The 14749-nt window shown below is 37.7% G+C and overlaps 1 protein-coding gene across 2 annotated transcripts in view; it reads right to left on the bottom strand.

The window, feature by feature from the left end:
• Positions 1-4228: 4228 nt before the first annotated feature.
• Positions 4229-14749, bottom strand: part of SMURF2 (SMAD specific E3 ubiquitin protein ligase 2) — a gene marked incomplete at its 5' end in the record, with an annotated part of 120258 nt that continues 109737 nt past the window's right edge. For both annotated transcript variants that reach the window (XM_079725318.1, XM_079725317.1), the window contains 6 exons: positions 4229-4770; positions 5106-5181; positions 6437-6638; positions 8721-8841; positions 12041-12178; positions 13069-13247. In XM_079725318.1, coding sequence (XP_079581444.1) covers positions 4671-4770; positions 5106-5181; positions 6437-6638; positions 8721-8841; positions 12041-12178; positions 13069-13247 — 816 coding nt within the window. In that variant the 3' untranslated portion in view covers positions 4229-4670. The remainder of the gene's footprint in view (positions 4771-5105; positions 5182-6436; positions 6639-8720; positions 8842-12040; positions 12179-13068; positions 13248-14749) is intronic.

The following is a 14749-nucleotide window of genomic DNA, read 5'->3' on the forward strand; positions in this document are numbered from 1 at the left end:
TTGCCTCTCCACCTCCTTTGCTTATGAAACACTGTAAGAAGTGGGGTTTACAGCTCAGACTATTTTGATAACCTAGATAAAACCAGCCCAAATATCCACAAAAGGTATGCTAGGATCTGAGATGTCATGGGGAAAGGGGGATGGGGGAACAAACCAACTGTTTTAAAAACCAAGTCTGGGATTTGAAGCCTTGCTTAGGTGAGGTATTTAATCCTGTGCTCCCGTCATGACCAACTTCTTTGCTGTACACAAACTGAGTTCTGAGTACCTCAGTTTGCACTTCAGCGTCTACCAAGATACGCTAGAAGCACTAGTTTGAAAGTTCAGTTTTTTAACAACCATCCAAAGCTAATCCCTAAAGCTAGTACAGAGCCGGACACATAGTAGGAGCACAGCAGATATTTGCTGAGTGGACAAAGAACAAGTCACATTTAGGGCATATACCTTTTAATGAAATATAACTTTAAAAAATCTGATTTGTCTAGTTTTCTAAGAATATTAACATAGGGATTTCACCCTTTTTCTGTATAATTACCTCTACTCAGTTCTGCTCTGCATATACTACCATAAGCATTTGGGATATAAAGTACAAATAAATGCAGTGGGTGCGAAGGTTAACCTACATTATAATGAAAGGACAAATCTTTAAGGTCACCACAGAGCAGAAAAATGTCACATATTGCTCAAACTTTTGGATAATTTATAGATAATACTAAATCCTTAATGTACTAAAAATTTATAAATTTTAGATCACAACCAATCGTAAACTGGCAATGGGAGGCAAAGCAAAAAAAATACATTGCAAAAGGATGTAAAAAATGGACCCCATGCCTACTTTTGGAACTTTAATACACCACTGCTTCCACTGCATCTCCCAGACATTCCTTTCTGTATGGCCTATGCTGTGGAGAGACTTACACGGACTATTCTTGATGAAAAAACATCGTATCCAGTTCTTTTTCCACCCACATATTTAGCTGGACTTTAATCCACTATATTTATAGAACTGTGAATCATGACCCAAGAAGTCAAGGCTTCTTGGAAGAATATAACTGATTTCTGCATTTCATTTTGAGGATTTTACTGCTCAACACCAAGGTAGCAAATGAGGCCCCGGTCATAGCACTGCCCTCCAGAGCCTGTGACAGTTGTTACAGGCCATTGCCCACCAAGAGCCACTGCCAACCTAAGGATGTGCCATGGCAGGAGAAAACAAGCACCTTCCCTGCTCAACCTGGAGACGGAAAACGAGTCCTGAGCCCTCTGAGGCTCTACCGTGTGACAAAGGCATCAACTAAGGAAGGCCCATGAATCTTAAACTTCACATTTTATGGCTCGTATGCTGTCACTCTTCATAGACCCAATCAAATTTCTTCAAAACAATTCATTATAAACTCAATATTCTTTAAAAACTTTGATGCTGTGACAGTGCAAACAGCATTCATTTTATTGCTCAACTTCGGCATGGGCACATACATAGTTAATTCTTAAAAACCATTTATACAGATGTTATTGATAAAGCTCATGTAACAACTGAGTGAAAATACAAAGAATATCAAAGCTAAAACACTCTGTAATAAATACAAATACAATGAAAATGATAAAACTTTGTTTTTAAAGTCAGTTTGAGAGAAGGAAGAATATTACATTAAGTGAACTAATTACATCTAGGAAACAAAACAACTCAGCATTTGGTACAATCATCATCCTAATGTAAGTACATTAAATACTACAAATGGCACCCATTGACTGTGCTGCAGCCTAAAGACAGAAGCAGAAGGAGCTGCTCTATCAAACTGTAAAGATGTCTGGAACAATCTCTAACTCCCATCAATGCAATCAGCTCGATGCACCAGAAGTTCAAGCAGACTTAGTGTTGTAAAATAAAGCAAATTACCTTGTATTTAAAAGAAAGGAAACTTGTGCTCTGGAGTGTAATTACAAGGAAAAAATAAAAGACTTGGTAAAAACAAAACCCATTCAGGGCAACAAACTATGTGCAAAACAAAATGTACACTATACACAGCACTATTTAAAAACTCTTTACACCAAAGAAGTAAGACCCTCAGAAACAAAACTCACCTCTGTATTGCATATGAGCTCTACAAAGTAACCATTGTTCATAATTAAGTATTCATGATGGAAAGGCAATGTATGGAAACATGATATCACAAATCTGAAATAAAACTAGAAGAAGGATTAGAAAAAACCCAGCTAAGAGGGACATGTGGAAATAAATATTCACATTACACATGAGGTGCAAGTCCAAGGTTCAATGATACATTGGCACGTTTTGTTTGCTTAGCACCTATTTGGAAGCGATCAGGTAACATAACTTTGAAAATGAAATCTAAATCATCCTGTTCTTATAAATTATGTTGGTGATACCATAGACTGTAAGGGAGGGTAATTTATTTCTTTTAAAGCTCTATTAAGTCATTATTATAAAATTAAGAAGGCACTCAAAAAGCGATGGTATTTGCCTGCTCTATATTGTACATTAGTATGAGAGTAGCATTTCATTATTACTGCATCCGTCAGTTATGATTTCTCTAAAGTGTTCATCATGTACTTACTATTACTGAAAGATTATAATAGGCACAGTTAACACTGTGCTAGTGCTTTCACATAAGAGAGAGATGGACCTGCAACCAATAAGGTACTATCGTGAAAGCTGAAAACTACTGATGACCAAACAGTATGTTTTAAGATGTTCTTCGGTGCTACTAAGAATGCAGTAGGTAGGAAAACAGTGGGAAGAAAAAGGTCAGCATAAGCACGTCGCCACTACACAGTTAGGACTGTAACCAGCTTGTGTGGCTGCAAATTTGGCTGAATGAAATAAATTTGAATACTTAGAAACGACAGGAGTAGTTCTCAACTTTTTTTTAAGCAGCAAATTTTCCACCTCTTTTATTCTACCCATCCCCCTACCCCTCCTAGCCCCCATGAAAGCTTATGTGGAATTCCAATGTATATAAAAGAGAAAAATCGGAGCTGCTCTGGGTAAAGAGGGGTGGGGAGTTAGAGGCCCCTGCTCAAGTACCAGCTACGTTTCTTCTCCCTCTCTCTTTGTCCCTCCTCTCTTAACCACTACTTCTGAGGCACCTCTGAGGAGCCCCTTGGCTCCAAGAACACAGACTGAAAACCAATCCATCAAACGAAAGAACACAAGGGGCTTATTCACTTGATAATTAAGCTGCAAAATTTAAACAAAGCTATCTCATCAAAATTGCTATTCTTGATTTCACAACAATGTAAAAAAAAAATAGTGCAGATTTCTGATACTTGAATTTAAAAATCCACCCATGATTTCAGATTTTTCCAATCTCTCACTCCAGAATTGTGGTTGCCTTCTGGATCATGCAACATGCCACACACCTTGGAAGCTAAATATGGATATTTCAAAATCAAATGCTGATCTTCAACACCAAGCGAACTGGGATTCCCTTACCTCCAAAATCACTCTTCAGACGAAAAGTACTGTCTGCGATAGAGTCAGAATCGCTTGCTTCTTAGTAATCACATCCCTGCCCCACCACCCCACTTCATTTTGTTAGGTAAAAGCAGGGTTTTCTAAGCTTGCTAAATAATCTTTAGAGCAAAATTTTTCCTTTTCATAATTTTATCTGATTAAAATATGAGGAGCTAAACACAGAGATTCAGGATGGTTTACTTGATAGAAACTTACCATAATTAAAATGTAATATAAGTTAGGTGCACTTGTCACAGGAGACTTTGGTTTACAGAAATAGTATATATATCAAAGATAAGCTGACCCAATAAAAGAATGAAAATCCCATCCCATCCACATGATCTGAGTAGCTATAAAAATGCAGTATTTCCATTTAAGATGCAAAGTAAATCCAAAATACCCGATCATATTCATTCAAGATAAAAAATTAAGATTTTTTTTAAAGTCTCTTAAAAACAGGGAGCCCCTGAATGCATCTTATTGTAGCAAATAAGCTACTAAGTTCAGAATAAATGGTTGCATTAAGAATTTGACAACCAAAATTATATAGCTGTATTCCATGGAATTCATGCTTGAAAAATATAAAAAAAGACTCACTTAGGCTAGGTTGAAACATATAATGCTTTTAAAATATAATGCTTTGCTATAGAAAAATGTAATTAAACATGTAAATGGCTTAATTTTTTAAAGATTCTTTTATAGCCAATTGTTTACAAAGGTAGAATAATTCAAAATAATTTTATTTTTTTTTTTACAAAGAGCAAGTACAGGAGCTGTTCAAAATCATGTATTCAACCAAAATGAAATGTGACTTGTACCGACTGCTGAAGTTGTCTTGATGTTTGATAGAGTTGAAATCTGTGAAGCGATTTGAATAGATTACCTTTTATAAAAATAGTAGTAGTCTTTAAGTGTAGAATACTGCCTAACTCTGGAAATGTAGGAAAAGTCAGCATTCTTTAGGTTCAAGATATTAATTTTAAATAGCAGCTGAATGTGGCCTCATGGCAAAGCATAAAGACCTTTTTTTCCTTGAAAAGGAATTTCAGAATTGTCCTTTCCCCTCACAGTATCCTAAAATTTTTTTTAAAAAGGGGGGTGCATTTTCCTGTATGTCAGCGTTCCTTGAAACTCTGCTGAAAGGAGGCTGTCAGTCAGGGGTATAAATAGAGTCCTGGGTAAATCCTTTAAGTTGTCATTCCACAGCAAATCCACATGTTTCTTCAATGGCTGTTAGCAGCTTTTCATATAACTTTTCATAGCTTTCATAGGGCGGAATGTCTATTCGATTGAAGCTGTAAATAAGCAAATTAGATTTTACACAGTTCATTCAAAACAGGTCAACTGGCCTAGCAAGTGTATACTAATTAGTTTACCTTAATACAGCCACATTACTCTTTGTGTCACATAGAAAACGACAAGAAAAAGGTTATATTTCTCTCAAGTAGAGATTATTGCTTTGGGGTTTTCCTACCAATTTCTGGATAATCTTAATTCACTTAAAAGGAATGATAAGCAACTCTTTTAAGGGTCCATTTAGTAATAAGAACAACAAACGAAATGTCAGATCTGTTTGGAACTAACAGCTACGTACATGGAATGAGGGAAAAAAGCTACAGAAATAACTTACCAAGTGTGGGCTTTTGGCAGGTTGTTAGTGCAGGCATCAATCTGGTGTATGGTAAAGAGTCGTGGGCCTGCAGCACCTGCAAAGGAAGCAAATGTGGGTCAGACCACTGTGGATGCACGTATTAGTCTCCAGAATCTCAGGATAAAACTGGTATATAAACCACAGGGTCGAGGGATAGGAGGGTACTAGTGACTCCATATAAGCTGCCAAAGGGCAGCAGGAAAAGAGTCTGGGTTTTAAAAGCTGGAATTGACCTTGGATAAGGCTGGATTCCTTAATCTGCTAGCATTTCAATTTGAGAAAAAGTTCAGGGTTGAAATCCTTTGCCAACTTCTATCTTCTACAGAAAATCAGTGTCCCAAAAAAGAAGTAAATGGGCAAATCCAAGACCCAGTACATATATACACATTCAAAAAGATGACAACCTAATGCAAATTTAAGTTTCACAACTCAAACTTCACTGAGAGCAAAAGATTAGCAGTCTGTAGAATAAATTTCAGGTAACATAAGGCACCCCATACAAATGTTTGTAGAAATACAACTTCACTTTATTCATCTGGGTAGTCTGATAATGATGAGTTCTCCAAATAGGGAATGCAAGCATGACTAAAGTATGCTTTCCAATGGATTTCTGATATATGGACTGTGGGCAACACTGTTGAATTATGTACCAGTCTTGCTTCGTATACCCTCAGTCATCACCAGCAGCAGCAGTTTTAAAAATAAAGAGCTTCAGAGGTAAAGGAAGCAACTGCTACCCAGTGAGGCAACACGATCACAAGCAATATACCAACTCCTCCCAAAATTAAACAGCTATTCCATGGACAACAATTCTTAAAAATGGAATATGGCTGTAAAATGGTCTGATGCCATGCATTAATTAAAGTGCTCTGACCAAACAAATGACTTCCACGACTCATGCTGCCTCCTTCTATTAAAAGAATAAAAAAGTAGAGGGGAGAGGCATCCCAAGTGGGTAAATGTTTGCCAGGTTGAGATGTGAACATGGAAGCAGACAGACTTCCCCTACAGGAATGTGCAACAGAATGTAAAAGCAAGGTGACCAGAAAAGAAAAGGCAGAGCATCAACACATACGGTCTCTAACATGCGGCACTCACTACAATCACAGAGAACCCAGCAGAAAAGGCTCTTGGGAGGGAAAAAGGAAAGGAAGGAGAAGAAGGTATCAAGACATGAGAGTTACAGATAAGAACTAGAGTGAAAAGAGAATATGTAAGCACATGTTTGTACACCATCTATGTACACCAAATACTGACCCCCTGCCCCCAGTTATTAGAGGCCACATCGCCTGTCCCTCTGGCTTTCTTACCTTGTAAAGCTTTGAAGCCCTGCAGAGGGACTCGGGATGAGCCTGTCACAAACTGCAGTAACCGTGCTCGTCGTTCTTCATCAAAAAACTCCACAGCCTTCCAAAACCACTTGACGACATTGCTGTCTGGTGTACAGTGTTTTAACCGGGTGTTTACCTTCCAGTCATTAACATCTATCTTTCCAAGTCCACAAATAATGAGCTGTTAAAGTATTGCACAAATAATGAGCCAATGGAAACCCAACCTAAGCCAAAAATTCCTTAAAATAGAACTGTAGATTTGCAGTGTTGGCTTTCATATGGTGTTCTTAATCGAGGGTAGACATGAGAACCATCTGGAAAGTTTTTCAAAATATACACACTAGGTCCTATGCTCAGAGATTTTAATTCTGTGAATCTGGGGTGAATTAGGATCCGTATTTTTTTAAAGTTCCATGAGTACCTACTCACTGCAGGTCCCCTACCCAGCATCTGAGAACCACCACTGTGATGGACATAAGATGAAAAGTTCCATAACTTCACAGAATTCTAAAAAAAAATTTTAATGGACAGAAACTAGACTCAGAGTAAATACAGTTTATATGTGCCTTCCTTAAGACTTGCATCTATTATTCGGGTTTCAACACTTATTAGCTTTGGGATTCTGGGCAGTTCAGTTCACTTCCCTTGGCCACAGTCTCCTCTGCTGTAATATGGCAGTAACATCTGTTTCGTTACATCCTGCGAAAGCAACCAACACAAGAACTCAACAGCACAGGAACTCAAGAAGTTGTGTTGAATAAGTGATACAATCTGCTTAAAGTTGGACCAAAGTATGAAATATATGAATGCATTGATAATAGAGCTCTGCTTGGCATCCTGATGCAGGCTCAGTATAGATGAGGTATATCAAAATCACTTTGATATTATTAATACTCACACCTCCCTAGGGTCCAAGACTGACTCATCCTACTGATGTGTTTATAACACTGAATTATGACAGTGTGTAGTGTAAAACATAATGTAACCTGCAAATCCTATATTTCATAATTATATTAACCTAGCCTAACACTAAAATAAATTATATACATATATTTTTGTAAAAAGCCTAACTTCATTAGCAGTACAAAGTATATAATAAACCCTAACGTTACTGAATAAAACCTGCAACAGAGCTTCTGTAGCATCTGAAAAAGTGACTGGCCACTGCCACACTAACAGGTAGCAGGTGTCCAAGCAGGGTTACAGAAGTACCCATGACCACAGACGATACCTCCCTAAGTTCTTTTCTTTAGAGGAGTGGTAATTTTAAAGCCAAATTCCTTATTCATTGTATGAACAGATAAAAATGCATCGTATTTCAACTTTACTGCCATTCCTGCTATGTTTTCTTCCTCCTTCTGACTACTTCCTTCTGGTCATTTCACTACAGAATAGTCCAATCAAAAAAGGAATGGGGATGGTAGTGAGTCAAGCCAATCTTTTTAAACTTGTTTGCTAACAGGTCTGTTAACAGATTTAGTTAGAAAGGATGCTGAAGTTAATGAATAAAAAATCATGTTTTAAATTATGTATCGACTTCAAATATTTATGCTATCCCTAGCCACTAATTAAATTTGGAACCTCAGGTAAAATAAAACCTCATTGTTTTTTCAAAGTAGTTCAGTAGAAACTGAGATGCATTTGTTAAAAGGTCTTAATTATAACACCAACCCTATGGTGCTTTAAGGACTAGTTTTAGAATAAAAAATGGTTAACTGTTTATTATAGTTACTATTAGTAATGAATGTTTCCAAGGAGACTGAGGTTGTTGAGACAGAGTTTAACCTAAGTGTTTCAATTATTTCCTCTATGTTTTTGTCTATCAACCTGCTTTCTTACAAAGCTTAATGTAAATCCAATTAAGCCTAGGCTTTTATTCCAAATAAATGTCAATATGGTGGAGACCAATTAATAAAGTTTTATTTAACTAAATCAATACCCACTTAACTAGGGAATAGAAAACAACACTGGAAGAATGTACACAGAAGACATGAAATCTATTAAACGCATGAACGGAAAATATGGAAAAATAAATTAAGAATAGTCACAATATGAGAGAGACTGGTTACTTGTAGAATTTCCAAAACATGAAAGGCTTTTCCAAAAGCAGGAAAGACTTTTCCTGTGAATTAGAATTCTCACAGCAACACATCATAAAATTTCAAAAGCACCAGAAATACAGCTTTCCTCTAAAACTAAGTAACAGAAAATTCCCAAACTTTCTTTGTTATACTAGATGATGTCATGACATTAATACACTGACCTCTAACTCCTTCTCATCAAATGTCTTCAGCAGATGCTGTGGAATTACTTCATTAAATCCTTTCTGCAGGGCCAGGAATTGTGCCTCAATTCCTCGTAAAAATCTCCAGTTCACATAGAGTCTGGAAACATCAGACGGGTTTCATATGATCAAATACATTCAGGTTTGGTCATTATTATGAATCTCTAGTACTTTAGCAACATTGCACTTTACAAGCATCTAGCGTTAAGAATTTAGTCTAAAATCTAAAAGAATCTCATGGATTACTGAAGGTATAGACGGATCCTGAGCTGTGAGGCAGTTCACCATAAATTAAAACGCGGCAACCTTCCACTAACAAAAGCAGCATCAATACAGCAACTCTTCACATCAGAGAAAGGCCTATTAAACTGGAAGTTGGCTAGAGAGTAGATGAGTCTGAAGTTACAATCAGAATGAAATGTGTCTCAACTTGTAGCGTGCACGCCGCTAACCAGAAAGAACCCATCCAACCAAAAATGACTCTTTTTCTGGTTTCGCTTGAAAATATAATCTGAATGTGTTGGGTGTTTTCTTTATATTTTGTGGGTTGTATATGGGGGAAGAAGAGGTAAAGAGAATCCCCATATCCAAAATGAGAAGAAACAGTAAAAGCCAATAGCAAGCACTTTTTGACTAAATACTCATTTTTCCCTATAAGCTTTAAAAGCCCTGGAAGATGTAATTTTAGCAACAAATGTACACTAAACTACATCTCTTGTGTAGCTCTACTTACGCCTTTGATTTGGACTTATAATTTATACATGAATTGTTTTTTTTTTAATCTATCTTCCCAGGAAAACCTCTCCATCTCACAAATCTCAGAACTACTCATACTCCCAATGTGCCAGTATTTCCTTTCCCAAACTTGGAAAAATAGTTCTCTACTTTAAGAAATAAGTTACTTAATATTAATGACATCCTTTGGGGGACCTCATTTTTTGTTTGTTTAAGGGGACAGCAAAACTGCACACCGGTAAAAAGTTTTTGTCATTTTTAAAATTTCAAAACTATTTTTTTAAACTCTTTATTTATTTATTTATTTTTGGCTGTGTTGGGTCTTCGTTGCTACACACGGTCTTTCTCTAGCTGTGGCGAGCAGGGGCTACTCTTCATTGCAATGCGCAGGCTTCTCATTGCAGTGGCTTCTCTTGTTGCGGAGCACGGGCTCTAGGCATGTGGGCTTCAGTAGTTGCAGCACGCGGGCTCAGTAGTTGCGGCTCATGGGCTCTAGAGCGCAGGCTCAGTAGTTGTGGCACGTGGGCTTAGTTGCTCCGTGGCATGTGGGATCTTCCTGGACCAGGGCTCGAACCCATGTCCCCTGCATTGGCAGGCGGATTCTTAACCACTGCACCACCAGCAAAGTCCCTCAAAACTGTATTTGGTAAGGGAAAATTACTGTGTGCTATAAACATGACTGAATCCTAGAAAGTGAGCAGCCCACACTAGGTCCTGGAAGTGAGACACTACTGAAATTCAGGAAGTTCCCATTCATTCTTCTTTATTTTTTTATTTTTATTTTTTTTGGCTGTGTTGCACAACAGGGATCTTAGTTCCCTGACCAGGGATCGAACCCCAAACCTGCACCCCCTGCAGTGGAACTGCAGAGTCCCAACCACTGGACCACCGGGGAAGTCCCTCATTCTTCTTTTTTTAATTAGAAATATAATACATGTATGTTATTAAAAGAAAAATTATATTTAAAAAATCAAATATTAATGGGGCTTCCCTGGTGGTCCAGTGGTTAAGACTCCACGCTCCCACTGCAGGGGACACGGGTTCAATCCCTGGTCAGGGAACTAAGATCCCGCATGCCGCACGGTGCGGCCTCAAAAAAAAAAAAAAAACATTAAATGTGGAGACAGAGTAAAACCTGACAGTCCACTCTTCTGTCCTCCTTCCCTCTCCACTGCCAGGCCCGGCACCTCGACTCCCTCACCCTGGGCAAACATTTTATTTGGTAAGTGGCCTTCCTGAACATCTTCTGAGTATAAAACAGTAAGGACTTTGTTCCTTCTAAGACTTGCCTTTTAAATGACAGCTTATGCAGAGTCTATCTTTCTTTAAATACCCACATAATATTCTGTTTAATGTATTTAATCATCCATTCTCTTTCTAAAAACATTTTAGCAGTTTTCAAGTTTTTTACAAGTAGTATTTAGTTAAACATCCTTATTCATATTTCTTTAATCACATATGTGTTTCCAAAGAATAGATTCCTAAAAATGGAGCTGCATATGTGTTTTCATTTTGGTAGCTGTTATCAAATTGTTTTCCAAAAAAGCTATACCAATATTCACAATCTATGAGACTGATGGGCCTCATCTATAAACTAGAAAATTTTAGCCAATAAGACCTGGGGACATATTCTGTACAAAAAAGTATAGCATGAATGTTTCTGTGTATATATGGTGAAGTTCAAACTCCTAAATTTGATTATCATAGTTTAATGTTTAGAAGAACTTTAGATACCATGAACCAAATGCTCTAACTCAACACTTCTAAATTCCTCAATCAACAGGTGATTTCATAAAACTTAAAGAACATTTTCTTGTATTTCTTTTATAAGAAATATATATATTTCTCATACAAATCCACAATGTGCTTATTTATAAATAGGATAAGTCCTAGTAATACAGCACAAAAGTGCTTCTGTACAGCTAGCTGTGGTAGCTACGCTACACATGACCCCACGAACCGTGTTTCCTGGTATGTGTGCCTTTGTACAGCCCCTCCTCCACACCAAACCTGGGCTGGCATGTGACTCGCTTTAACCAAAAGAACACAGCAGAGGTGATGTTGGCCAGTTCCAGGCTTAGGCCTTAAAAAGATCCAACAACTGCTTTTGTGCCACGCCGTAAGAAGTCTGGCTATTGTGCTAGAGAGAGAGGCCATGGTGAGAGTGAGGGGCCTCTGATACCACATGGGGATAACCAAAGAGCCCAGCCAACAGTGAGAACTAAGCCCCAGATGGTGACCCAGTGTCCATTCCAGCTAGCCCCCAGCCATTCGAGCCACCCTCGGTGAGGCATCAGATATGTGAGTGAAGAGGCCTTCTTAACATTTCCATCTCAGCTGACACCACATGGAGAAGTGTGCTGTCCCTGTTGTCCTCGATACAAATTACTGACCCATGGGATTGTGAGAAATAATAAAATGGTGGTTGTTTTTAAGCCACTAAATTCTGCAGAAGCCTATTTTGTAGCAATAAGTAACACTACCTAAACACATAAATGTTTTTCTGTACCGCCGTTCTAGAACATTAAAACAAGTCTCCGGCTTAAGAACACAGAAGTGTTTACCTGACATACTCTTTTTTATTTTCTTCAGTAACAGGGATACTCTTGCCATTTGGTTTAAGTTCATGCTGAATAATTTCACCATAGGCATTATGTTCGACGCAGAAGGTATGGTCCAAAACACCTGTGATATCATTCTCACTAGGAAGGGAAGACAGGGAGAGACACTTCATTGGAAAATCTAAAATACAGATATTATAGATGTATTAATTGGTGAGACAAATAAAACTAAGGTAGTTTTATGACATGCACACATAGGGTTAGATTCCTTTTACTAGTTCTTATGCCACCATACCTCCTAGTTTTGGGGCAGAAAAGTCAAAGAGCTTTAACCTTCATAAACACCAGGAACATTTTCCTTCCTGAGTAATGAGAAAGCCCTGGAAAGCTCGGGTTTACACAGGGAAAACTCAGTTACGTTTGGCTTTCAGGTAAGAAGCCCTACTTGAGTCTGGGTAACCCAAGTGACTAAACACCTGAGCAGCCCCACTGAGAAAGCTACTCGTGTACTTGGTAAAAATAACCATGGCCAGTGTATCTTCACAAACGAATGACACCCCCAAAAACAGAACTGATTCTTACAAATACCCTTTTTTTTTTTTTTTTTTTTGCGGTACATGGGCCTCTCACTGTTGTGGCCTCTCCCGTTGCGGAGCACAGGCTCCGGACGCGCAGGCTCAGCGGCCACGGCTCACGGACCCAGCCGCTCCGCAGCATGTGGGATCTTCCCAGACCGGGGCACAAACCCGTGTCCCCTGCATCGGCAGGCGGACTCTCAACCACTGCGCCACCAGGGAAGCCCCACAAATACCCTTTTTAAAGTATGTTTTCAACAGCCACCACTTAAGCAGGAATATCTTATTCTAACACATGCAAGATGGAAACAACTTGCATCGTGTTGAGGAAATCATTATGTGTAAGTACTTTTAAAAATCATTTTTTATATTTCAAAAAAAGTACATCCATTTTGAAACATGTATCTTTTTTAAAAGCTCAGATTCTAACTACAACAAACAAGACTCAATACATACAGTATCCACACTAAACTGTTATGAAGATCTGGATCAACTAACTCCATGTCATCCAAGGTAATGGACTTCCCAAGCAACTGTTTATAAAAAGGCAATGTGAAACCACCATCAATATAATGTCCATGAAACACAGCCATTCCCATTATTCGTCCAACGAAGTGGAAGTATGATAAATGTTCCTGAAATTGAAAAGAGTTTATATAAATACTCAAGGTAGATACTATCCAGGGAATGTTTTAATAAAAATTAAATATTTAAGCAATGGTAATTTTTTAAACAGTAAGTATCAACTTATACTCTAATTTATAACTATTTAAATGGAATAGGTTATCCTATCAAAGCCCAACAATCATTAGGGAGAGTCTCTATAGGGCATGCTTAAGATACTATACTTTGCTATAAAATATTACAGCAGGGCCAATGCCCCTCTCAAAGGGTAGTCACTCTGTAAAGTTTATCCTCAGAAATTAAGTCCAAACTACAGTCCCTCTGCAGCCTCATTAAATCACCTGCAGATCCTGTTCTCTTCCTCTCCTCCCATCTCCTGCTAAGCCCCTTATAATCCTGGTTCTGTCATGGGAAAAAAAGCTTTCAATTCTATACCTCCCTCTTCCTTTGACCTAACCAGAAACTGAACTTCAAAACATCATAGATTTAAAAGGACAGATTTCATATCTAACTTGGACTAGAGTCCTGATTCTGCCAGTTACTAGCTATGTACACTTGGGCAAATTACTTAGCCCCTGTGGAACTAATTCTCCATACCTGGAAAAATGACAGTAATAATAGTACCTAAAAAGGGTCTCTGTGAGTAGTAAAATGAGGTGATGAAGCCCAAGGCACTGGACCTGGCATATGGTAAATGCTCAACAAACGTGAGCTATCATTACTACAGTGGCAGTAATGAGCTCTCCAAGCAGAACCTTCACCTAAAAACCTTCCCTTTATAAAGAATACCCTGCAATGAATCTAACATGCCTACCATGTTTAGACAGATTTGGTCTTCCAGGATATACTGTTTTATTAGTTGGATGTTTGTATTTTCAACTTCTTTTACTTCTTTATTTAATAATCTTTAAGCCTCCCTTTTATCTTTAAAAATAGTTTTTTTCTTTTTAAAAAGCAATACCTGTTCACTACAAAATATTTAGAAAATATAGACAAGAAAAAAAGATGCCCATAGGCTAACACCCAGAGAGAACCACTAACAGTATTGTAGAGCCTTTCAATGTTTACACATATACATGTTTACCAAAATTTGCTTCATACTATTATTCTGTAATCTTCTTTTCACTTAATATATTACAAATACCATCTTTACATGTTATTAACTATAATCCCACAACATCATTTTAGTGGCTGTATAATATAACCTTGTATGGAAAGATAACAGAAATAATATAAAAACAAATTAATAACAGCTGCTAACTCTTGTTGAGTGCTTAATAATATGTAATAGGGTTAATAATGTATAGCACTGTGCTAAATACTTAATGTGCAGGGTCTCATTTAACTGTCACAACCCTTTTCTCAGGTCCAAACTATATTTATTATTATTAGCAATGATAAAATTGAGGCTTAAGTCAATGAAGGTCACAAAGCTAGTTAGTAAGGGGACCAGGATATGAACTCATGTCTTTCTAATTCCAGAGTCTATGCTCTTAACCATGTCATTCTGCTT

This window comes from Hyperoodon ampullatus (genome assembly GCF_949752795.1).
Source record: "Hyperoodon ampullatus genome assembly, chromosome: 19".
NCBI classification, from domain to species: domain Eukaryota; kingdom Metazoa; phylum Chordata; class Mammalia; order Artiodactyla; family Ziphiidae; genus Hyperoodon; species Hyperoodon ampullatus.